Here is a 27,344-nt window from a genome sequence, read left to right as displayed (position 1 = left end):
GTTATTGCAAAATAAAAACCGAAAGAACTGTAGTTGCTGTAAATCAGGAACAAAAACAAAGTTGCTGGGAAAGCTCAGCAGGTTTGGCAGCATCTGTGAAGGAAAATACAGAGTTAACGTCTCGGGTCCGGTGACCAACTGTTCTGAGGAAGGGTCACCGGTCCCGAAACATTAACAGCTTTTTTTTCCTTCACAGTTGCTGCCAGACCTGCTGAACTTTTCCAGCAACTTTGTTTTTGTACGTTTATTCCAAGCTGGAGATGACGGCGTTACAATATCATTGGATTAGTAGTCTAAAGATGAATGGCCTGCACCGTTTGAAATATCACCAAGGCTAAATTCAATTAGCAAAACCTGGAATTTTTTATGGTTACTATTACTGAAACTAGGTATCATCAATAGTCAAAAAAATCATTCTGATGTACCTGGGTCTGGGTGAGATGCTCTGAGGATCAATGTGGACTTGTTGGGCCAAAGGGCCTGTTTCCACACAATAGGGATTCTGTGACCTGTGATCTTCATACCAATGTGAGGTAGCAAGAATCACAGATGCTGGAGTCAATACAGCGTAGAGCTAGAGGGACACAGCAGATCAGGCAGCATCAGAGGAGCAGTATAGTCGACATTTCTGCTTTACATCCTTCATACTGCCCGACCTGCTGTGTTCTTCAGCTCCACACTGTATTAAATGATGTACCAATGTCATTTAGGGAAGGTAATCTGTCATCGGTACCTGTCAACTTATGATACCAAACCTACAATAATGTAGTTGACGTTCAAGTGCTCCTGAACTGGCAGTTGCAAGAGTGACAAATCCAAAGAATAAAAGAGTTTGAACATGTGTACGACACAGCAGCAACACAAATGGTATTTTCCACTAAGAAGACGCTGCCAAGGTGATGCTCTACATAAAACAAAATGTGTAATGTGTTATTGATTTCAGTGCTGGTGGAATGTCAAGTACATAAACTACGCAAACCAACGCCAAGTGGGCTGTTTGAAACAGCAAATTCTTTTAGCTGTGTACAACAGCCAAAGTACTGAGTGTACACAACCAGCCTATGCTTGCAAACAACATTAGCTCTAATTTGGCTATTGGACAGCACTTGCTGAGCAATCCTGGGGATGCCAAGAACTTTACCAGCAACTAATTTAAGATAATCAAACGTGTACTGTGACTCACATTTGCTCGAAGGCTCGTAGAGCAAGCATTGTTTTAACTGGCACTTTATGAACTAGCAGAAAGAATGCGTCTGAAGTACCAGAGGTTTACTGGATGACCGCGAATCTGCGAAGTCCATACTGAGAGCTGAGGGGCCACGTGAGAAAGCTTCCTACGAGTAAAGTTTCATTTAAGGCACAGTTGCGTTATTATTTAAGTGATTTATGCTGAAATAAAGTGTAACAGTATGTGTATACTCCTGCATTACTATTTGATATGTATATTTTTTACAGGTTACATGCGGACCTCTTCATCAACCAGAATATTTGATCAACTGGCACACTCCAGGTCGCAAGGGCTGGTTAATAAAAAGTTTGCAGTGCAATTATACAGAGATTTATCCACCGCAGACATGTATTGGGTCCAAGGTGGCGATGAAGTAAGAGACTCCAACTAGAGCTTGTCTGCTACTTTTTCTTTTCGTCTCTCGTTTTTGTTGTCTTTTTCCCTCTTTGACCCGGAGCAGAGAGGGGTAGCCAGAGGCCTAGAAGAAAGCGGAGATGGTGGCTAGTACCTCAGAGTGAAGGTAGAGGTTGTAAACCTGAAATGTCGACATTCCTGCTCCTCTGATGCTGCTTCACCTGCTGTGTTCCTCCAGCTCCGCACTGTATCGAAGATGGTTACTGGTTGGGAACCAGTGGAGTCCATATGGAAGCCTTTATAAAGTTTGCAGACTGTAGCTGTCTGCCTTTTCAAGCTTTACTACTTATTTTCCTAACTTATGCTATGTATATCTATAATGTAATGTAACTTCTTTTATTTTCTCCATTTTTTGTACCTATGTATTTTGAACCGAAGAAGGTACCATGTTAGTAACATTATATGCTTTTCACAATACTCCTGTTCTTTTGTAACTTGAGTACACATGACAATAAATGTAATTCTAATTCATTGCATCCATTTTGAATTATTCAAGAGTCAGACTAATAGCCTCCTGGTGCATTCTCCACAGCAGTAAGAGCAAACAGTAAATTGCTAATCAATAAGAACCAGTTTATCTTGCACTATAAATTATTGCGGCCTTTGAAATTTAGCTTTTTTGCTTTATCCTGCATAGTGAAAAGCTTCATAGGAACATTGAACTTGGGAGTAGGAAAAAGTCATTTGGCTCTTTTGATGGTGTTCTGCCATTTAATAAGACCATGGCTCATTGTGTTGTGGTCTCAACTCTAGTTGCCTGTCTGCCCATTTAACAAACTTTCTGTTTCCATCAATACTCAAGTTCTGTACTACCAAGCAACTATAATGAAATGTCCCTCTCTTATAGCTTGTTATAATTTCCTCAAACATTATACATGATATTATTTAGGTGATAAAATGCATATCTTTTATTCTGAGCTGAAGCAGTGCACTCCAGTTTGTCTTGAGCCTGACAGTAATTCTTTTCAAACTCTGCTTCACAATTTTGCAGCTTATGTTGCTTTACCAATAATTATATACATTTGGTTCCACCAGTTTTTCAGCTTCTCACTGTGCTTGACTTTTAACATTAAGGATTGCCTTAAATGCTCCAACATTCCTTGCAGTTTAGAACTGATCTCAGCAAATCATTCTTTGACTGTGATATCATGTTAAGGTGCATCTGCAGTCTAATAATTTCACACCTGAACTGGGCATTGTCACTAAGTGGGAGCTGGATGAACACAGCAGGCCAAGTAGCATCTTAGAAGCACAAAAGTTGACATTTCAGGCCTAGACCCTGCTTTTCTGATGAAGGGTCTAGGCCCGAAACGTCAGCTTTTGTGCTCCTGAGATGCTGCTTGGCCTGCTGTGTTCACCCAGCTCCACACTTTGTTATCTTGTATTCTCCAGCATCTGCAGTTCCCATTATCTCTGGGAATTGTCACTCATTTCTTTTTCAAGTTCTATTTGAAGCACACGCTTTTGGGATTTGCACCCAAGGTTTTAGAATATGCCTGCTCTGGCAACTGTACAACTTGCAGTTTTGGTCCTCTAAGCACACTGTCAAGTAGCAGCCACTGTTTTTCCCAGGTTAATGACTTTATTCACTGCTTCTATCTTTTTATTTTGGCCAATTTTTGATTTTTAAATTTTAAATTTTAAATGAAATCATTTTATTCAGCTCGCCAAACTTTCCAACGTGGCTTTTTCTTTTCCTCTGATGAAAGCTTCATGTTTTTCAACATGTGCTTTGAGAATGCTAATATCGGATTGCAATTTAATGGAATGCAATCTACTGATTGCCCAATAGACGTGACAGACAGTTTTCAACCTAGTCTTCGTACAAGATTTTGGCCAGTATTCTTTCACATAGTGCATCCAATGTAGATTGGTTATATTTAATAAATGTCCACTGAAACCTTACAATTGCTAAATCTCTGGTTTAAAGATAAGAGAAAGATGAGAATGCTGTCAGCTGTTACAGGTACATGAAACTGGATAAGATAAAATAAGCATCCTCATTAAACATAAACAGGTAGGAGATTTTGTGTCTGTAGAGATGTAGCAGGATGGTGTGCTGTCTCCTAGGCGCCAGGGTCATAGGGACCTGGAACAAGCGGCCTGTGAATAGCAAGGGGTAGACAAAGGCATTGGGTCTTATGAAATGTGTGAAGGGGGTTAGGTAAGAAGTTTAAAAAGCAGGATCTCCAGATTACTCCCAGTGCCAGTGAGGATAGGAATAGCAAGAAAAAAAAACTAGTACACAGGAGGGTGAGCGTAGAGAGGACATGGTCAGGACCTCACTGTCACAGGAGTGTGCCTGCAGACAGCAAGCTGGATTGAAGCGTGGCAACTTTAATGCCAGGAGTATCTGGAATAAGGTAGGTGAGCTTGCAGCTTGGATAGGTACCTGGGACTTCGATGTTGTGGCCATTTCGGGGACATGGATATAGCAGGGTCAGGAATGGTTGTTGCAAGTTCCAGGGTTTAGATCTTTCATTAAGGTCAGGGAAGGTGGTAAAAGAGGGGGAGGTGTGGCTTTGTTGGTCAAGGACAGTATAACGGCGGCTGAAAGAGCATTTGATGAGGACTCGTCTACAGAGGTGGTATGGGCTGAGGTTGCGGAGGAAGGTTTGTCGACTGAGTCAGTATGGGTGGAAGTTAGGAACAGCAAGGGGGCAGTCACCTCATTGCGGGTTTTCTACAGACCCCCAAATAGCAGTAGGGAGATCGAAGAACTCATTGGCCGGCAGATTGTTGAAAAGTGCAAACGTAGCAGGGTTGTTGTTATGGGTGACTTCAACTTTCCCAATATAGATTGGAACCTCCTTAGGGCTGATGGTTTGGATGGAGCTGTTTTTGTGAGGTATGTTCAGGAGGGTTTCCTTACTCAGTATGTGGACTGGCCAATGAGGGGGGAGGCCATTTTGGATTTGGTGCTCGGCAATGACCCAGGACAGGTGTCAGATCTCATGGTGGGAGAACACTTTGGTGACTGTGACCACAACAGCCTCACATTTACCATAGCCATGGAAAGGGAAAGGAGCAGTTAGCAGGGGAAGATATTTAACTGGGGTAAAGGAAACTATGACGGTATCAGACAGGAGTTGGGAAGTACAGAATGGGAGCAATTGTTCCATGGAAAGGGCACAGCAGACATGTGGAGGCTGTTTAAGGAGCAGTTGTTGCGAGTGATGCATAAATTTGTTCCTCTGAGACAGGTAAGAAGGGGTAAGATTAAGGAGCCTTGGATGACGGGTACAGACGTGCTTCTTGTCAAAAAGTAAAAGGCAGCTTACATAAGGTGGAGGAAACAAGGATCTAGCACAGCTTTAGAGGATTACAGGCTTGCTTGGAAGGAGCTCAAAAGTGGACTGAGGAGCGCCAGGAGGGGCCACAAAAAAGGCTTGGCGGGAAGGATTAGGGAGAACCCGAAGGCATTTTACTCATACGTGAGGAATAAGAGAATGATCAGGGAGAAGGTAGGGCTGATCAGGGATAGCGTAGGGAACTTGTGCGTGGAGTCTGAGCAGATAGGGGAAGCCCTAAATGAGATTTTTTGCTTCGATTTTCACTAAGGAAAGGGGCCTTGTTGTGAATGAGAACTTTGAGGAGCAGGAAAAGAGGCTTGAACAGATCAAGATTGAGGAAGTTGATGAGCTGGAGATTTTGGCAAACATTAAGATTGATAAGTCCCCAGGGACAGACCAGATTTATCCGAGGTTGCTCCGGGAAGTGAGAAAGGAGGTTGCTAAGCCGCTGGCGAAGATCTTTGCTTTCTCACTCTCCACGGGAGTCGTACCAGAAGATTGGAGGGAGGCAAACGTTGTTCCTCTTTTCAAGAAAGAGAATAGGGAAATCCCTGGAAATTACAAACCAGTCAGTCTTACGTCTGTGGTCAGCAAGGTTTTGGAAAGAATTCTGAGGGATAGGATTTATGACTATTTGGAAAAGCGTAGCATGATTAAAGGGAGTCAGCATGGCTTTGAGAGGGGCAGGTTATGCCTTACAAATCTTATTAAGTTCTTTGAGGAAGTCACGAGACAGGTTGACAAGGGTCGAGCAGTGGATGTGGTGTACATGGACTTCAGCAAGGCATTTGATAAGGTACCCCACGGCAGGCTCATTCATAAAGTCAGGAGGTATGGGATACAGGGTGATTTGGCTGTCTGGATTCAGAATTGGTTGGCTGACAGGAGGCAGAGAGTGGTTGTAGATGGTAAGTATTCTGCCTGGAGGTCAGTGCTGAGTGGTGTCCCGCAGGGCTCTGTCCTTGGGCCTCTGCTCTTTGTAGTTTTTATAAATGAAGGGTCTAGGCCCGAAACATCAGCTTTTGTGCTCCTGAGATGCTGCTTGGCCTGCTGTGTTCATCCAGCTTCACACTATGTTATCTTGGATTCTCCAGCATCTGCAGTTCCCATTATCACCCCTCGATTCTGAAATGTTTAACACCTCTTACCCCTTATTCTGAAACAGTAATCTAAAGTAGACTGCGTACTGTTCAAGACCAAGAGTCTTGGCTTTTCATGTGTTTGAGAAATTTACATAAAATCATCTCATTGTAATAGTGATTATCGTACAGGGTGGCTTTATCCTATTTTCGGATCAGGTTTACAGGTCAACAAATGGCTCAGGGTCTATTTACAAGGTTGCCAATAAAACTAATTCTACATCATTCAGAACTGCAGGAATCTGAACATGTACTCTGACTGGTGAAGGTAGGTCAATGACAGACTATTCTATAATCCAAATGGCCAATTTCTACACTAGGGCAGAGGAAAGGGAATTCCTTTGCCTGGTTTTATTTCAAATGTGAATTTGACTGAAGAACGGAGCAAGGAAATTATTGTACACAGTTGCAGATTTATAATAATGCAAATGTATTATCATCGGAAATATTCAAAAGGGTACAAAATCAGATGTCCAACCATCAAATGCACATATTTCTCAGATTCAGACAAAGATGTTTGAACATTAGGTCTAGTTGTGATCCCACGGCAATATCTTTCAACTCCGTTAATGCGGTGTTAAAACGGAACTGAACTGCATGGGTTATGAACTGCAAAGCTCAGCAGGCCTTTGCTGGGCCACGGAAGCACAGGGTCATCAAGGAATTTCGGAAGGAGCAATGAAAATGAGCTCATCAACTAAGTGATAACGGGAACCGCAGATGCTGCAGAATCCGAGATACAAAGTGTGGACCTGGATGAACATAACAAGCCAAGCAGCATCTCAGGAGCACAAAGGCTGATGTTTTGGGGCTAGACCCTTCATCAGGAAAAGGGGGGGGGAATGGGGAGAGCGTTCTGAAATAAATAGGGAGAGTTGGGGAGGCAGACGGAAGATGGATAGAGGAGAAGACAGGTGGAGAGTTGAGTATAGGTGGGGAGGTAGGGAGGGGATAGGTCAGTCCTGAGAGGACAGACAGGTCAAGGGGGTGGGATGAGGTTAGTAGGTAGGAAATGGAGGTGAGGCTTGAGGTGGGAGGAGGGGATAGGTGAGAGGAAGAACAGGTTAGGGAGGTGGGGACGAGCTGGGCTGGTTTTGGGATGCGGTTGGGGGAGGGGAAAGGGAAATTTTGAAACTTGTGAAATCCACATTGATACCATTGGGCTGCAGAGTTCCCAAGCGGAATACGAGTTCGTGTTCCTGCAACCTTCGATGGCATCGTTGTGGAACTGTAGGAGGCCCGGGATAGACATGTCGTCTAAGGAATGGGAGGGGGAGTTAAAATGGTTCACAACTGGGAGGTGCAGTTGTTTATTGTGAACCGAGCATAGGTGTTCTGCAAAGCGGTCCCCAAGCCCCTGCTTGGTTTCCCCAATGTAGAGGAAGCGAATGCAGTGTACCACATTAGTGGATGTGCAGGTGAACGTCTGCTTGATGTAGAAAGTCATCTTGGGGCCTGGGGTAGGGGTGAGGGAGGAGGTGTGGGGGCAAGTGTAGCACTTCCTGCGTTTGCAGGGGAAAGTGCCGGGTGTGGTGGGGTTGGAGGGGAGTGTGGAGTGGACAAGTGTGTCCTGGAGAGAGTGGTCTCTCTGGAAGGCAGACAAGGGTGGGGATGTAAAAATGTCCCAGCACTTCCATCTGTCCTTCCAAATAGTCCAATATCCTTGGATCTTTAACCCTCAGTTGGAACCACCCTGCAACCTTACATCATACTCATTTGCGATGGTATTTGTGCCATCATCCCATTTCTCCTGAATGAAATGATGTAAAAACTAGCAATCTTAATAACCCCACCAGAACAACATGTTCATTTTTTTTGTCACAACATGATTTCCACTCATCTTAGTACTACCCTGCCCAGCTGCTTCTCGCTTTTTATTTATTGTCTTGATTTTCTTTTTCCTGAAGCCCTAGCTACCTCAGAACCTGATGGGCCCCACCATTCCCCTGTCAAACTAGTTTAAAGTCTACTCGACAATACCTGCAAAACCAACTGCAAGAATATTTGTCTCACCACTGTTTGGGTGAAGATCATCCCTCCATATCAAATCCCACCTTCCCCAGAAACAGTCCCAGTTATGCAAAAATCTAAAGCCCCTCCCTCCCACAACACTTCCCCAGTCACGTTAAACTGCCTAACCTGCTCACTCCTCGTCTCACTAACGTGTGGCACAGGTAGTAATGTGGAGATTATTACCTTAGAGGTCCGGGCTTTCAATCTGCCTCCTAACTCCCAGGACCTCATCCTTTGTCCCACTTATAGTATTAGTGGGAATGTGTGCCACGTGGTTCTCCTCTCCCCTCCAAATGCCATGCAGCCACTCAGCAACCTGCAGGACCCATGCACCAGGGAGCCACCACACCATCCTATTGTCACTAAAGCAGCTGCAGAAGCACCTTGTCTGTTCTCTAACATTTGAGTCTCCTCACTCTACAATCCAAACAGCCTTCTTCTCCCCACTTGGTGCAGCAGAGTGGCCCACAATGCTGTGGGTTTTGTTCTGGCTGAAATTTGCGAGGCATCATCACCAAAATTCAGCAGAGTATTGATTGGTTATTAGGGTGGCCTTAGGGGAGTCCTGCACAATCTTCCTTGCCTAATGCTTGTGTGAGATGGTCACCCATTCCCAATCCTCCTGCACGCTTTTAAAGTGTATGGTGACTATTACCTTGTTTGCGCTATCCGCATAACTTAGAATCCCTGCAGTGTGGAAGCAGGCGTTTCAGCCCAACAAGTCCAGACCAACCCTCAGACCACCCCACCTAGACACATCCCTGAACACCATAGGCAATTTAGCATGGCCAATCCACCTAACCTGCACATCTTTGGACAGTGGGAGGGCCGGAGCATGCGAGGAAGCCCAAGCAGACACGGGGATAGTGTGCAAACTCCACAGTCATCCGAGGCTGCAATCTAACCCGGGCGCCTTGTGCTGAGGCAGCAGGGCTAACCACTGAGCCACCCCGATCTCTAATTCTCATTCTGCCAGATACTCCACGGTGCCTCCGGACTTCACTCAAGGTCCATAACCCGGCACTTGAGTTGGAGGTACTGATGACACCTCCTGCGCACACACTGCTCATCAATGCAATCCGCGTCTTGAGAACTCCCACAAATTGCAGGTGGAGCATACTGCTTGAAGGAGCCGGTCTGTCATCCCTTAACCAAACCAAAAATGACTCATTAAACAAAACTAAATCTAATTCTCACTAACTGACATTATCAGTTAACTAATAAGTATAGTAACTTCAACAAGTCATTTAACTGCAAGTAAAAAGTTAGCATTATATTTACCCCTCAGACAATCACTTACCAGCTTAGCTGCGACATCACTCTGGGATCTTGAGCTCCCTCTCATCAGAAGTTGTTTAGCCCCTTACCAGTACCCCCAGTCTCCATCCTCAGACTGCTGTTGGCTCTGACCTAAGTCCCGACAAGACTTCTCTCTTGTTTAGGTTCACTAGGTTGATACCATGTATGGATGGTCTGTCTAATGGGTTGAAATTGAGCAGATCCGGACCAAACTCATTGGAATTTAACAGAATGGGATAGAACCAATTGAAACATACGACACTTACAGGGACTTGACAGGGTAGATAGGGAGAGGTTGTTTCCCGTTTTGGGAGAGATAAGGACCAGAGATCTCAGAATAACCAGTCACCCATTTAAGACAAAGAGGATGAGCAATTTCTTATCATAGGGCAGTAAATCTGGAAACCTTTACTGAAGAGAGCTGTTAAGGAGTACTTAAGCATATACAAGGCTGGGGTAGATAGATTTTTAATCAGTAAGGAAATTAATGATTAAGGGGGAAAAGGCAGGAAAGTGGAGTTGAGAATTATCAGAGCAGCCATGTTATTATTGAATGACAAAACAGAATTGATGGGCTGAATAACCTACTTCTGCTTCTATGACTTAGATGTACACCTTTGAAGGCCCTTGGATTCACACTTGTGCCAATGACTCATGCATATTTATAGTATGGCAACAACCTAGAACAGTCATGCTTGTCCTTCGTCTCCTCCACTGTGGGTGGCATCTCCTCAGGATCTGTTGCTGAAGTTTTATGAGGCATGCAACACCAATAAATAGCAGTTTCACTAGTGAATACTTGTAGAGATAACTTCTCTCTCCACATGTAAATTCTTCCTTAAGTTTGGCGGCTTCTTCAGCATCTTTTTTTTTGCTACTACACACACAATGCAGACCAATGCCATGCCTGTTCATAAACTTCTGCAGCCATCTTTGCAAATAGTCACACATGCAGCAACTTAAATTCTTCCTGGAAAATTTTTGCTTGAGCAATTAACATCTCACCAGAAATGCTCAGTCCAATTAATGCTGAACCAATGCACGAGTGCATTATCGATACTCTTTCCTTCTTGAACAGCCTGCTGTCACACATGCTTCTTCAAACAGTTAAAACAAACTCAAGATTCTTTTCCTTTCACCTAAGTCATACACTTTTAACAACACATATTATGCCTCACACAAGTCCTGTACATATGAGCCCATGTCTAATTATTTCCATATTTTGACATTGCTGTATTTTTTCCAAATAAACATGTCAAAAAATTCATCAAAAAGACATATCTTAAGTAAATGATTTTCATTTTATGTTTAGAAAATGTTTTCTAAGTGAAATGAGAAGTGCCTGTTAAAGCAGCAATTGTTTCTTATTACTCTCAGGTGAATTTAGATTTATCGTAATTTTCAAACAACTGCCATGTTTAAAATCCTGACAAATGGTCTTTCAAATACTGACCAATTAGTAATACTGTAAACTTCTGTTCTTGCAGGGTAATATTGCCAGATTGACAATCATGGCTATTTATAAACCTGGTATTTGCATATTTGGTTGTCAATATACCAGATCTGAATGAGAGATTTGGTGATGAGAATATTACAAACAAGTGCAAGGAAGCTGTTCACCCGGAAGTTACAACATTGACAGGACGACAAAAGAGGGAAACACTAATATTAGTGCAGATATTGTAGTTGAAGAGAGAAGGGAGGAGGGGCAGAAGTGCATCTGTTTTCTTACCCCTTCTCAAAAGCAATGGGTCTTCAATCTTCTCCCAAGGAAAAGCATAGTGTTTTGTTTTGGAAGCAGAAGTTGTTTAATATCAGCAAATGTTATGGGTATTAAGATGTGAAAGCAATTAGAAGTGCTTGGCATCAAGAGGTGATAGCAAATTTGAAGGGATAGCCTTGGGTAGACAACACATAATCAGGTTAAAATTGGAGTATTAACCTATTTTTCTAAATTTTATTTCAGAAGCATAGTTTTCTTCCAGCCTGAGCTAAAAGCCGTATGAAGTGAATCTGATGTCCATAGGTAATTAATCATTTATCCCGACATCTCTGCTTTTGAAACAATTTCATTGGAGTTCAATTAATACATTTCAGAACTATATTGTTTCTTTTATGTACATTGTAACACAAAAACAATATTCTGATATTTCAATGTTTGTGCACTTACACTGCAGCTACCAATTTTAACCAATTTACAGCCTGCTTCCATTGCTCTACTGCACCCAAAAGCCCTCTACATGCTTGAAATGTAAAGGATAGCAGGGTAAGAAGTCTGTATATTTGAGTGATATACATGTACTTAAGTCCTTCAGAAGCCTAACAGACTGCCTTTTTTGATTAAAATTTGACATTGTTATATTTTATGCCGTAAAAGCCCAAAGTTCAAGACTTTGCCTTAAGTTGTGGTCTGCAACTGTGCCTTTCAGCTATAATGGAACTTAGTTTTATTGATAAATGGAAATTGTTTGCCATAACGCTGAACTTCGCAGTGTGAGAATCTGAATTATTTTCTATTAAGAATGATACTATTACTCAATGACCAAGTAAAATTTAGAGAAAAATCAAATCTCCAAAAAAATGCACTTAGTGTGACTACTGTATTATTGTGGAGTAGAGAAGTGCATGTTTTCATCGGAAAATTAAGAGTTTGAATATTTCCTCAGTAATTCATAGCCTCATGTAATTATTCCCTATCTTCCATTAAAGGTAGTTCCAAATTACATTGTACAGAAAACTTGTAGAAAATAAAAATACCTAATTAATTGCAAATAGCATACAACTAGAAGCAACAATTCAGAAGTCTGGAGGGATAATTTTTAAAATCTGTTTCTAGGTTTTATATAAACCACACCTACTACATATTACCGATTTTTAGTCAACTGCTCTTCGTTCACTGTTCTTCATGTTAATCCTTTCTACTGTCCATACCCATACCTTTTCCAAAAAGGTCATAAATATCAGCAGTAAACAATGGGAAATGTTTAACAAAACCAATCTGAAAAGTTTATTGACAGCAAACTACAGTTAGTGTAAGTTTTATGTTAAAATGGTACAACTGAAAGTGAATTGTTTTTACAGTGTGAATAATCTCAGAAGAATGCAATACAAATAAAACCTTAAGTACTGAACTATAGACAGCACTTGGAAAAAAATTTACACCTATGTACATATAAACACCTACACAGTTGTCACATATGCCTCTATAATGAGACAAGCCTCCAAAACTCATGGAATTTCTGATCATGGCAAGGATGCCACATTTTTTTTTTCCCCCTTAATGCTTACGATTATTGGGTGTCCTCGACCTGCAGTAGAAAGGAGAAAAACAGCAAATTAATAACATGCAAGACTACACATTAAACACTAGCTGAATAATGTGAAACGCTGTATTTTCAAATGAGGAGATTAATCATATAGATGAAACAAAACGTTGAAGTGACCGATGCTGGCACCATTTTAACAGAAGTTTACATAATAAAGGAAAATTGTATAAAATGTGTACTACCTTGATCGTGACTTAGACTTGTGTTTGCGGCTTGCCTTCTTACCAGACCTTTGAGATTTTTCCACTGATCTTGAACGACTGCGTTTCGATTTCTTTGTCTTCTTCTCTCTACTGCTAACTGGAGAACGTGAGCTGCTCCTTGCACTGGATTCGGTGTCTGAATACTTTTTACCATCCTTTGTAGATCCTTTCTTGCTGGATTTGCTATCCTGTCTGGAATATTGTTGTGGCAGTTTACTGGAGCTACTGCGTGTGTAAGTCCGCTCTGACTCCCTCTTCCGCTTCAGCTTACTCTCATCTTGACTGCTAGACTTACAGCTGTCTTTATCCTCCTTTTGCTTATCCTTTCTCTGTTTGTCTTTCTTTTTGTCCTGATCCTTCTCTCTTTCCTTTTTCTTTTCCTCTCTCTTTTTAACCCGTTCCACACTGCCATTCCTATTTTTTTTCCTGTCCCTGTCTTTACTATTTCCCCTTTGTCTTATCCTCCCTCTGCTATGACTCCTATGCCTTTCAGGACTACGACGTCTTTCTTTGCTCCTACTGCGACTTACACGCTTGACATCACTCTTGCTTCTACTTCTGTGCCTGTCTCCACTTCTTCTATTTCTGGACCCACTGCGGTGCCTATGCCTTTCCCTTTCCCAACTCCCATTTCTACTGTTCCTTCTGAGTCGATCACGGCTTCTGCTCCTTTCCCTTCTGTGCCTACGAGAGTAACTCTGGCTTCTGCTCGTACGTCTAGTTTTACGGGAAGGGGATCTGCTATGGCTCCACTTCTTCTTTCTCTTGGGGGAGAAGGAATAGGAAGAGCTACTACTGCTTGCTGTACTGCTGCTAGAAGTCGAACTCCTGGATCTACTGCTGCTGCTAGTGGTGCCACTGGTGCTACTACTCCCACTACTGCTGCTGGAGGAGCTTCTGTTTCTTGAAGTTTTTTCCTTTGAATTTTTCTCACTAGAAGTTTTACTTATTTCTAAGTTGGGGTCAATTTCACTCTGAGTTCTTTTCTTTTCAGTGACAGTTTCACACTCCTTTTCTTTCCCTTCCTGTTTTACTGCACTGCCACTATGTTCCTTATTCTGTTCTTTAATATCCACCTCCCTGAAATATTTGCCCTCTTGTTGATGTTTTGCATCTGGAAAACAAAAATAAAACTGAACTGAAAAATGACCTTGAACGGTTACTCATACATTTTGTGAAATGGTTGTCTTAAGATATGTGAAAACAAAACAATTGATTAAGAATTAACATAGAAAACCTTTTATTTAGCAATTAAATAAAGAATTTAAAAATACCATGAATCATTTCAGATCACCAAAGTACGAGACGAACCTTTAAAATGTGGTTCTATTGTTTGGTTTCAAATGGATGACTTTGAATTGTTGAATCTTGGGAATTATAAGCAAACATTTACACTCTCACTCAATGTGACTGAAGCTGTGAAATGTGCCTAATTTCAGCCTTTTGGTTTAAAGTTTATTTACCCATCAAGCCAGCATTACATCAAAAGCCCTGCTCAAATTTTTAGCCCTACAAAATTCAAACAGGAAAAACTAACTGTAAAACATATGCAATTATGGCTGAACTGCCTAAGCTCCAGTTTAGAAAAGGATTAAAAGAAAATTACAGGATTTTAAACAAAGCTAAATCAAAAATACATAGATACAAATAAATGTAGTAGCACATTTGAGAGCGTACTTAGTTTGGTACCTTCTCAAAATGTTCTTACTGTGTGGCTTAACCTCTTCCATATGGATCACTTATGTGCTAGATACTAGATAACACACCTTTGGTTTAGTTCAATGTGTTTAACCAGTGAAACTTAAATCAGTATTCTGCCTGCAGGTACAGGTCATGCTTCCTATTTACTAACATTTATCACTTACCTAGAAAATATCTATTGAAAATAAAGTGACATAATCTTGAAAATACATCTAGTCATTTTTTCCTTTTAAGAACACATGCAATGGTTGAATGTAATGTGGAATGGTTTGGCAGTTAGAGGAAATGACTTGTGAATAAATGCCCAGATAGTGATGGGGCAGAGAATATCTGGGAAAAGTGGATGACATGAGACACAGAACAAATTTTTGTTCCTATTTACTACACAGATTTCTATTTCAATTGGATTAGCTAACAGACAACGGTTAAACTCACTCACAAAACATGACTACTTAAGTGCATTAAACAGAGTCATAGAATGAGGCAGCACAAGGGGGCATTCAGCCCACCTTGCCAATACCAACTTTTTGCAAGAGCAATGAGTCTCATTACCCTGTAAATATACCCCCTTAAAGTATCAGGTTCCCAGTTTAAAGTTATTGTTGAAACTGATTCCACTATCCTTGAAGAAAATTAATTCCAGATTATGCACGCCACCAGCTAAAATAAAAAATTTCCTCATATTGTGTTTAATTCTTAAGTCAATTGCCTTGAAACTGTGTCCTCTGGTTATTGACTCTCCTGACACAGGAAATAGGTTTCTCTTGTCTACTCTGTCAAAGCTCTCAATCATTTTAAACACCTGCCAAATTTTCCCTTAATCATCTCTGCTTCAAGCTCAATTTCAGTTTTTCTACTCTCTCCTTAAAGTCATTCACCTGGGAGAAAGATTACAGGCACTTACAGCTCAGCCCAAGACTCCACTTTTATGACATGGGCATTAACTGAAGACCTAAATTCTGAGTTCAGACTCTAACACAGACATGTCAAAATCTAGATCAACAGGGAAAAAGTTTTTAATAAGATATTAACATCTTATTTTCCGCTGGGCTCACGGGTTAAATAATAAGGACAGGAACATTGCACAATGTACAATGCATGCTCTCAACAAGAACTCTGGCTCGCCAGGTGTGAGACATTATAAAAATGTATTGTTTCCCTGCAGATTGACAGACAGCTGTAAAGCCAAGGTTCCTCTCCACAAGGGAGGAATCGCCAGTCTAGATCATTGCTGATTGTTGCTGTCGTACCTTTATATGTTTGGTGAAGATTGTACATTGACAATTGTACCTGAACATTTCTGTCCCTACTGAATGTACCTTACTAAATCTACCAGCCAGCATGTGGTCTTTATAAATTACTTGGATGAGTAAGTGGAAGGGTGGGTTATTAAGTTTGCCAATGACACAAAGGTTGGAGGAGTTGTGGACAGCGTGGAGGGCTTTTGCAAGGTGCAACTGAAATTGACACGATGCAGAGCTGGGCAAAGAAGTGGCAGATGGAATTCAACCCTGAAAAGTGTGAAGTGATTCACTTTGGAAGGTCAAATTTGAATGCAGAATACAGGGTTAACAGCAGGATTCTCGGCAGTGTGGAGGAAGAGGGATCTTGGGATCCACATCAATAGATCTCTCGAAGTTGCTACCAAGTTGATAGGGTTGTAAAGAATGCATACAGTGTGTTGGCTTTCACTGGCAGGGGAATAGTTTAATGAAGTGCTTATTTGCTGCAACAAACTGAAAATTCTAAAATTACTCCAGGTGACAGCTTTTGAAGAACTGAAGAAAGGTTAGTATCTTGAAATTGTTCGAATGAGGGGGTATTTGATTTGAAGTGGTAATCTTAATACAATTTTCCATGTTTATTTGCTCAGTTAAAATGAGTTCTGAAGAAGGGTCACCGGACCCGAAACATTAACTGTTTTCTCCTTCACAGATGCTGCTAGACCTGAGCTTTTCCAGCAACTTTGTATTTGTTCTTGATTTACAGCAGCTGCAGTTCTTTTGGTTTTTAAATGATTTATCAGATTGGCCAATCTCAAATTTGTGTGTCTGTCAAGGTTGGGTGTGAATTTGTTAGGCAGTGAGTCACTGTGACCGCTACTGTGACTGTGTGAATTGATTTCTTCATGGCTGATATGTGTGCTTATTACTTTGTAGATCTGACACCAGGATTTTTTTTATATGTGCATGTTGTTTCAAAATTAAGGTCATAAGGCCATAAGAGATAGGAGCAGAAATTAGGCCATTCGGTCCACAGAGTCTGTTCCGCCATTTAATCACTGCTGATAAAGCTCCTCAAATGCATTCTCCAGCTTTCTCCCCGTAACTCTTGATCCCCTTGATAATCAAGAACCTATCTCAGTCTTAAATATACTCAATGACCTGACCTCCTTCTGTGGGAGTGAATTATAGAGATTCACCACTCTCTGGCAAAAGAAGTTTCTCCTTATCTCCATTCTAAAAGGTCTTCCCTTTACTCGTATGTGCCCTCGGGTCCTAGACTCCCCTACCAATGGAAGCATCTTCCCAACATCCACTTTGTCTCGGCCATTCAGTATTCTGAAAGTTTCAATTAGATACCCCCCTCATCCTTCTAAACTCCTATGAATCTGGTCCCAGAGTCCTCAAATGTTCCTCATACGTTAAGCTTTCCATTCCTGGGATCATTCTCGTGAACCTCCTCTGAACCCGCTAAAGGGCCAGTAATTCCTTCCCAAAACTGCACACAAAACTCCAAACGTGGCCCGATCAGAGCCGTATAAAGCCTGAGCAGTACATCCCTGCTTTTATATTCAAGTCCTCTCAAAATAAATGCCAACACTGCATTTGCCTTCCTGAATACTGACTCAACCTGCTAGTTTACCTCGAGAGAATTCTGGACTAGAACTCCCAAGTCTCTTTGCACTTCAGACTTCTGAATTTTCACCCCATTTAGAAAATAGTCCATGCTTTTATACTTCTTACCAGTGTTATCAGGTTTGAGTTTTGCTCTATTGAATGGCTCAAGACATTTTTGATGAACAACAGTGGCTTTAATTCATTAAGACTTTAGCTTACGGAGCAAGTGGCAAATAAATATTTAAAGTGTCAATGAAAACAGATACATATGGGAAAGCAAGCTTTTGTTTAAGTAGGTTTTGCTTAAGAGTATCCAAAATACAACATGCAGTTAGAAAGTACAAGAGTCGTCAATTCTTTACACTTGTAGAACAAACTCAATGCTTGCGACGATTTTGCATTTATCAGTTCAATGGTGGAAATCCAGCAGAAGGAGGCTGGATTCAATGATCACAAGACTGTTGTAAATTAAGCTGGGAATAAATTATTCAAACTGATGTCAAAGACTCGAGATTTAATCAGGCCTAATTCAGAGTACATAATATTCATAACATCAGGACCATGTGCTCTCCGGGGCAGGTTCTAAATCAAATGCATCGAGACATTGGGCTTGCAAGGAACCCAGTAGATTTAGAGACCTGTAATCTACAGATTTATCTAATAACTTAAGAAATAAATGTAGAGGATAGAATAAAAAGGGTCTTGCTTTGGAGGTTCCACTAAATTTCCTACCTCGACATATGATAGATATACTATAGAAGCTCTAGTAGAAGATCCATTAAAGATCTTTGCAGAGTTCAATCTTGATGAGATGAAAATCTTGGTTCTGTGAATGGTTCAGTGAAGCACAAAGAAAAGGAAAAGTCAGGTTCAATTCCTGAGCTAGCTGGAACTTAACCAGGCAACAAGTGCTACACTGCCTTCAATATCTGAAGTTCAAGTGTGGAGAATTACACAAGCAAGGTTGTGGTCAAAAGTGATCATCCGTGGACCAATACTGGTCACTATCCTCACAAGAACATATGAAAAGTTAGGGAGTGCATAAAGGAAATATTAGAAGACTCCATTGACAAAGTTGAACTGGAAAATATAACGTATCAAACAATAATCATACCTTCCATTTGTTTCTCCTGCTGTTGTAGTAGAAGCTGTAATTCCCTTTCTTTACGTCTGAAGGCATCCTGCTTTTGTCTTATTCTACGATGGAGTTCTTCATCATCTGTATCAGAGGATTCAGAGGCTCTCTCACTCCTCTCATCTTCACTGTCAGAGCCATACCCGCCCAGTCCACCTGCACATAAAAACCCCAGTTTCTTTCACAGTGGAAAGAACTTGTTTTCTTGCAGATTTGCAAAACAGTTCATTATGCACTTAATTTATTTTCTGAGCAAATTCTTTGAAGTTCTGAAACTATTTTCATTTTAGAATAAGCAACATTTGATACCAAATTATTAAGATTCAAAATTATAAATTTCCAGTATTAAGCTATGACAGCAGTTTAAAGCTGAGCTATCAAAGCTTAAATTGAAAACAAGCTCACAAGATTTGTCATATCAGCTCAAAAGACTTATGACGACAAACTAAAAGATAGTGACATCTTTGTGGATACCACCAGTTCTAAGGGTAAGAAATGCTTTTATTGACTTAATTGATAACAATTAAAAACATGCCAATATGGGACACAGCCAACAGCTCGATTGGAAACTTCACTAACATCTGCTAATGTATCACACAGGCCAAAATGATTATAATTAGAATTCTCAGGGGCCCTATGTGGTACAGTAGTAGTGTCCTTACCCCTGGACTAGGAGGCCCAGGCTGAAGTCCCAGCTGCTCTAGAGGTGTGTAATAACATCTCTGAATAGGTGGATTAGAAAACTAGGTTAAACAGTTGAATCCTTAGCCTGCACAGTGTGCTAACGTCAGCTGCATCAGTGGTGCATGGGCGCGGGGGGGGGAGAAAAAGTGTGGCAGGGAGTGGGAAGGAATAGAAAAATCTTCTTAGATCTTGGCTCTTCATCATTACCTAAAACTCTTCAGAAAAAAAAAGTGTGACTTGGAATTATGATCAGCATAATGGTTCCAACTCAGTTTGCTAAGAGAGACATAATGCTCAGACTTTTCACCTTGTACTTAGGACAAATTTTAGATGATCACAACTAGTTACACAAGAGAAACTGGTACAGATTGATTAGCAATCAAATCAACAAAATGGCTTTCTCCAAGGCAATGGACACCACAGGCTTCCCATGCAATTCAAAAAATTGGCAAGTTGAAGCGTGTAAAAAGCACTTACACCAACTGCCATACTAGCTACTAATTTCGATAATCCATCGAGCAGAAACTATGGTTCATTTACACTTGATTAAAACAATTGTAGAATCATATGCAGAGACTGGTTCTCTGCAAACAAAAATAATATGTTCAAGTTTATGCCTTTCCTAATTACCCCAAAATTTGGGAAGTTTGTAATTCCTCGACTCCATGGGAGTACCTTGGCAATCAGAGTAGACATTCAACCTATCAGTATCCATTCCCTCTAGAGTATAAATTGTTTTGATCATTTAAAATTTTGCATCCTTGTTTTCATCTTGATTAGAGTAAGGTGAAAAGCTTCACAACCCTCCACTCCTTTCAGCAATTTTCAAATTACAAAGCAACTGTTTTAATCTATTTTAATAACTCAGACAATGTACAAAAGGGAGCTCCATTCTCTGTCAGACGTGTAAACAGGTGCTAAATCAGTGGCCTGAAGGTAGGCAACTTAAAAACAAATGCACCAAAGCAAAATTTTTTAACTATTTTTTTTAAAAAAAGGCATGTTTCACATCAATTTATTTAAACTCAATGCAATGCTTTTTCTTCATTGCTTAGGTAACTTCTGGATTTTTAAGCTCATATGTGGTGATATTTTTGCAAAAAATAATTTCAGCAAGAAACAGCTTGAACTACATGATTTTTACACATTAAAGTCTCCAGTTAAGACTTTATACTCTTATGTTGAGGAATCGGATCAAAGCTACTGTTATTCAAATATTTATTCAATTTCTGAAATTAAACTTTTTTTTACTGGAGCGAGTAATTTACCCGACTTGAGGAGATGACCAATAAGCTGCTAATTATTTGATGGGAAAAACAACTATAAACAACCATGAAGCAAAAAATAATACACTTTAGAATACTGGAAAGTTACTGAATCTGTCTTGTCAACTATACTAAGAAAGACTAAGAAACTACAGACAAGAAACACTATAACAGTGTAAATTTTTAAAAAAATTATATTTGTAGGTGGTGAGAAGTTGTTTATAAACTAAATGAAACATCAGAAAAATAAACTAATAAAGGAAACTGTGTAAGCTGCTATTCATTTATTGAACTTATTGCAGAAACAGATCCTACTCACACCTTTTGGAGCCTAAAGCAGCAAGGCTATTTAAAATAGGTTTTTGGCTTTAACAAATATTTAAAATAATTTGCACAAACCAGAAACTGAGGACTCTCAACAACTTTATTCTATGAAAGTAATGGAAAGTGGTATTGGTACCACTGCATTTATGATTAAAGTGGCACTAAGAATAAACAAAATTTACCAATTAGCTTCTAACTAAGGCAAAGTTTACTAGCTCCTAACTACAGTTTATTTTTGTAAATTTGATTTAGTGATGAGTCCAAACTATTGGGTTCCCACAATGTAATTTTCTTTCACCAGTTTCCAGCTGGAAACAGAAGACTGACTCTATTAAAATGGGCACTACAATATCACTATAACAAATATGTTGAGGACAAAGAGGACAGGTTGTGCTGTGCAGAGAGGTTAAAGTTCAGGCTAGGAAAAGACGAAGCTCTCTGCAGTATCAGCGAGATGGCTTGGCCTCTAGTACTATATAAGGAATGCTTTCCATAAGATTATGTAGTAATCTATAACCGGGTGAGAAAACAAAGTGTGAGCTAAAAGTACATAATAATCACCTGTCGATGGTTGAAAAGTACATGTTGACTGTTAAAAAGTACATGGTGACAATTAAAAAGTACAAAGGTACAGCACATGTACAAGCTTAAATTCTGGACAAATCCCCTTTCTCCCATTACCCATTTTTTCTTAAAGGATGCTACTTACCAAGTCCAGTTAGAGAAGCCAGTGCACTGGACTGCGCCAGCTGCTTTGCAGGAGCTTTGTATCACATCAACAACAGGAACAACATGTTAACACTTTTTCAAAGTCATGAGTTGCTATGGCATTGCAAAACTGTACTACTACAGCTGCTTTGCAAGGGAGAGAAGAAACATTATAAACAAAAAGATCCATTCAAGAGCACAGTGCTTCACAAAACAGGCATATTTGCTTACAACTTTATATCACCAAAAGCAAATCAGTTAGCATTTCTAATAATAAACTATGAAAAAGGAACAAAGGACTTGTGATGCAGTCAGATTTTGAAAACAAAATCTCAATTTCCCTATATTGTTAGAAACAAAATTTGAAATTAGTGAAATGCTGATACTTTAAAAAGTAAATCAGTGATATATCTCAGTATGCATTCAACAATATTACTATTGGTTTGGTAGCAAATGCAAACTCTAAAAACAGCTGATTCCATCAAGTTTACAATTTGGGTTAAACTAAAATTTCTGTTTCTTAAATCCAGGAATTAACTTTAATGTACATAAGGTACACCATTCCTTGGATTATAAATGCAGAGTGTGCAGACAGAAGGTTACAGGTTGAACTAGTCTAGGAGAGACAGATCACAATAAATATAATACACTATTGAAGGCCATTGCTTGCACATGCCCACGTTAATGATAATGACTGAATCCACTAAATACTAATGGATATCAAAATTGTATTCCCTAATTTGTAAACTTCAGAAAGACATGGAACTCTCAATTTCTATTGCAATTATGAAAACAATCATATAATTAAAAGAAATTGCATTAATTCCTGAGCTAACTGTCCAGCTACCTGGATTAGTGTTACATATTAGAACAAAACTTCTATCTTTCTTAATCATTTACTCACAGACTTTTTTAAACATACCTATATTTATTTTTATAATGGTAGCCCTATTAACTAACATAAATAGCAAAGATCTATTTTTTTTTTCTTCTGTGTCTATAATTTCAAGAGTATAAAACTTTCTTCTGAAATCCTGAGAGGTCAGTAATGTTTTGGTAAGATTTTGTGGATTTTTGGCAATTTCAAATACTATACGGAGAAAATAAAGCAAAATTAACTGAAATATGCCTCATTTAGATTTGCATACAGTAAAATCACATTCAACCAAATCCCTCACAAATAAACTCCCAATTCAACAGGAGAGAAACATGCGTTCAACAAATCCTGTTTCAACTAATGCAGGTTGTGAAAATTGGATTATCCTTTATGGCAGCTGAGGACAGATCATTGGTGAATTCCAAACAACTATACACCCAGATTTAAACCAAAGAAAGTGCAGCAAATTATCATGGTGTGTAACTTTGAAACCGCAATATTTTGTTCCCTTGTCAACAAAGCACTTTTAATTTGAGACAACCAGGTTGAGAACAGAACAGCACAACCAAACGCAAGGTTCACTACTTTGCCAGAAATCCGATAACAGCATGTTATTGCAGCACTGTTAACATTTTCACACTTGTCAGAGCAATCAACTCAGGGGGTCTGTTCTAAGTTACCAATTAGTGTTAAATTAGGAACACTTTGTTTTGTAGCCCCATATGAACCAGGAACTGGAATGAAACCAAATACGTTTTATACAAAACTGTTGGTCAGCTAACTGAAAAGAGTTTTCACCCTACTAGTCTAAACTGTTTTTGAACCCACCAGAACCCAAACTTCAGTTCTGTGTTACAGAATTGCTTTGTCAGTAATTAAAGTTATCATTTATCAGCCTTGTAGATCACCTCAAAAGATAACTGAAGAGCTACAATTTGAAATAATGCAAAAGTATCTTCCTAATCTTAGATGATGAATTTCATGTCATTTCACACATAAGCTACAATATGAATTATGTACCATTGTCAATGGCAAAACTATTTATGACTAGCCAATAATTTCTAAGAGAGCTAGATAAGTACATAAATGAGAGGATACAAGAAGAAATACGGGGAAAGGAGGCTTGTGTGAAGAAGTCATAGAACTGCTGGGATGAAGGGCCCATTTCTCTGCTGTAAACATTCATTTTTGAAGAAAAGCTGGGACAGTTCAGCAAAAGGACAAAAAGCCATGCATGTGGCTGCAAATTCTCTTTACAAATTCAAGAATTTGGCTGATTTACTGATCGATCTACTGGTTTACATCTCTTTTGACTGAACATCATGCCTGACACATTCTATAGTTCTCTTGTTTACATCCTGAAGTTGTAATTACATTGTTTTCTAAGTAATAGCTTGTCACTGTTGCCACATAGTAAAACTTGTTTCCATACCCCAAAAAGTTTTGATTTAATGAGGTTTTACTGTACTGTCTGCTTAAAATGATCCTTTTTCCAAGGAATGTGCAATTCTCTACCGCAGAAGGCTGCGAAGGCCAAGTCACTGAATATATTCGAGAAAGATAATTTCTTGAATTTTTAAGGTATTAAGGGGTGTGGGGAGAAAGCGGGAACATGACACTGAGACAGAGGATCAATTGTGATCATATCGAATGATGGAGCATCCTCGAAAGGCCTACTCCTAGTTTCTATGAGAAACTATTTCCCACAATATGTACAATAAGAGGGAAATATTAAATGTAAGAGTAGCTTATTTATCCATTTCCTCTTAGGAATAAATGCAATTTTCTTTATGGCATTTTAATTTACCGTCAAGTAATTAACATAGCAGTATTTCCATAACATGTTGAGTCTGAAGGATTTAAAAGGTTAGGCCATGTTATGCTTCTTCAATTTTAATTATATTCTATTGATTATTTAATTGAAAGTGGTTTTGTACCTTTAGTAGCTTTACGATGAACATCCCTGGCAACATAATAGATTTCTTCGTTTGTTACTTCCAAAAGAACTTCTGTAAGCAACGTCTTCATCATTATCATCTGCAAGAGTAAAACAGCTAGAATTTTAATATCAGCTTTAATTGGAAAAGGAGATTTTATTGGAATTAAATGCATATATTAAAAGTCAACATCCATTTTTACAATCTTGACAAGTCACTGCAAATAGCTTCTTTTAAAAATGTCTGAAATTGGTTTCTAGTAATATCATTAAGGGAACAGACAAGTGAACTGTTCTTTAGATCACACAAAAGGATTAAAAAATTTCTCCTTAATGCTTTGTTCTTTAGACTTTCTTGCTTTGATGTGGTAAAGAGTTTAATTTTAAAAGCTACAAATTCCTTCAAGCCAATACAATGTTTCTTGCCATTATTCTCTTATCTTGGGATATATACTTTGTTAATTAAAACGTAAGTATTCAGTGCAGAGAAACAGAATGTTCTGGCATCCATACTTAGCATCAGATATTCTCATTTTAAATATGATAAAGCCATTCACAGAGTAGAATCTCCTCTAAACCACCCAACAATTTCCATCAACTCCCACAGCAGATATCCTTTCCCAACTGCATAGTTTCTAAGAATGAAGGTATCTTAAGTTTATTCACGGATTAGAAAGGGTTGCATTCATAGTTATACTTAAGTTTGACTGATCCAAGATCTAATGTTCAAGTCAGGAGTATTATGTCATAATTTCTGTGTGACTGGAAGAATGCACCTTCAAGAAGCTCCATGCCAATCAGGGCAAAGCAGACCTTTTAACTGCCACTCCATCATCAACATTCCCTTCAACGCTGGACAGAATAAGGTAGCAATGTGTATCATCTCTACTGCAGCAACTCACCTAGGCTTCTTTTGCCAGCACTTTCCAAAAACAAACAAAAACAGATGCAGCACCATTTGCAAGCCACCCAGACCCATCCCCCTATAACCCACCATATCTACACATCCCTGGACACTACGGGCAATTTAGCGTGGCCAATCCACCCAGCCTGCACATCTTTGGACTGTGGGAGGAAACCGGAGCACCCGGAGGAAACCCACGCAGACATGGGGAGAAGGTGCAAACACCACACACAGTCACCTGAGGTTGGAATTGAACTCAGTTCCCTGGTGCTGAGAGGCAGCAGTGATAACCACTGAGCCACCGTGCCACGCCAAAAAGAGTACCATTGTTAATGAATATTTTGATTGAAATAAGGAATCATGCATAAATTGACTTGGGTCTGAATGCAGAAGTAGAGAAATCAGGTGATATAAAAGGAAACACGGAGGCAGTGAACAAAGCAAAGAAATAGTTTAAAAAAAGGAAGAACAGGGAAGAGCTGGATACTTCACTAAGAATCAAAGCCAATTATGGTGAGATAGAGAGGAAGGAAAAGTTACCATAGTATAGAGAATAATAAACATATAAAGAATGAGGTTGACAATGTACACGTTTGCTTATTTTGGGAAAATAAAAGTAACACTCAAGCTCAGAGTCCCACCTGCAAAATCTTGGTTAGATCAGTTAAGATTTAGGAATATAGCTTTGGGCATTCCACTCAAGAAAATCACTGAATTCAGAGACAGTATACAGTTTGACATCACAATAAGGTTGCTAACGATGCAAGACAGATTATTTTACAGAAAGAGATTTAATATTTTTTAAATTGCATTAACACATTGAAACAAATGGCTCTTTTTATGCGATTAACATCCAAAAATGAACAGAAAGTAATATATACACTTTAGGCCAAATAGTTGAACAATGAATATGAAATCCTGAATCAATTAATGACTAAATAAAAACAAACAAAAATGTTTAGAACATTAGCCAAGATATTGCAAATTATGACCAAGTAGGATTGCATTGCAAGGAAGACAAAAAAAAGTGCAGCTTAACTTCATTAGCCACACCAGTGATAAGAAATAACACGTATGGAAACAGTTTTGAGAGATCAAGGTTGCTCACACTTCTAACTATATTGTACAGTGACCAAGAAGATATCAAAGTGAAAAAGACAGTTGTATCACTAACTGCAAGGATTGTATCAGACACAAGTATAATCAAAAGAAATGTAATATCAATGATGAAAAAAGCATAAAAATGATGTAGAAATTCAAACAGTGACAATCGGTGCAGGTACATGTGTGAAAATATCAGCAGCATTTAAAGAATTTACAATCCATTGTTTTATAGTTACTGCATTGGGAAATATTGATTAATTAAATATGTAGAAATTATTTCACCATAGTCCGTAAAATAAAACATTGTGTATGCAACAAATTCATAACTTTAGTATTCTCTATACTTGCAGTGTTCCTTAATGCTTGTACAAAATTTTGTACATACACTATTCACTTATTTCCAAGTGATTATGTTTCTGGTTGTAAGCTTTTACTCAAACTAGAAGCGCAATACTGTGAATAAGCTGTCATACCATCTGAAATTCTTTTTCTTCCTCAGTCATTTCTGGTTCACTTTGTTCTTCCTGAGCAACTGGTGAAGGACTCCTACTTGGTTTGTCACTAATTTTGGTTTCAGTGGTTTCATACTCCTCATCTTCATCATCGCTGTCCTAAAGCAACAAAACCAGAATAACAAATTTCAAAACTCACTTTAACAAAAATCCAGTGATTTGTTTTTAAGAAGTCACAATCCCTCTAAAAATTGTATTCTGTAAATATACACTCACCAAGCTAGACAGCTGAAAACAAAAACCAACAGGCCCAAAACTAGTATACATTTTGAGCTTAGCAGTGTAATAATTATCTGAACAAACACACATGCACACATCTCAATATAACTACCAAGTTCAATAAACAGCTGAATATTTAGTAAAATTTACTGGTACTTCTACAAACACCAGTATCTAGTTCAAACTCTTTTTCTAGAAATGTCAAGTTACAAAAAGTACA

General features: G+C 39.3%; 1 protein-coding gene across 6 annotated transcripts in view; it reads right to left on the bottom strand.

Annotated features, from left to right (window-relative positions):
- Positions 1-12,365: 12,365 nt before the first annotated feature.
- The window catches only part of pnisr (PNN-interacting serine/arginine-rich protein), a 37,509-nt gene continuing 22,530 nt past the window's right edge, over positions 12,366-27,344 (bottom strand). For 3 of the 6 annotated variants that reach the window (XM_048530374.1, XM_048530375.2, XM_048530377.2), the window contains exons 7-12: positions 26,867-27,004; positions 24,387-24,486; positions 21,574-21,627; positions 18,571-18,747; positions 12,895-14,029; positions 12,366-12,694 (exon numbers count right to left, since the gene is read on the bottom strand). In XM_048530374.1, the coding sequence (XP_048386331.1) occupies positions 12,664-12,694; positions 12,895-14,029; positions 18,571-18,747; positions 21,574-21,627; positions 24,387-24,486; positions 26,867-27,004 (1,635 nt within the window). In that variant the 3' untranslated portion in view covers positions 12,366-12,663. Of the gene's footprint in view, positions 12,695-12,894; positions 14,030-18,570; positions 21,717-24,386; positions 24,487-26,866; positions 27,005-27,344 lie in introns of those variants that run through there. The other 3 variants (XM_059645346.1, XR_009445679.1, XM_059645347.1) reach the window with 3 other exon arrangements.

Source organism: Stegostoma tigrinum, chromosome 4 (genome assembly GCF_030684315.1).
Source record: "Stegostoma tigrinum isolate sSteTig4 chromosome 4, sSteTig4.hap1, whole genome shotgun sequence".
NCBI classification, from domain to species: Eukaryota; Metazoa; Chordata; class Chondrichthyes; order Orectolobiformes; family Stegostomatidae; genus Stegostoma; species Stegostoma tigrinum.
This window is presented reverse-complemented; position numbering and strand designations above follow the sequence as displayed.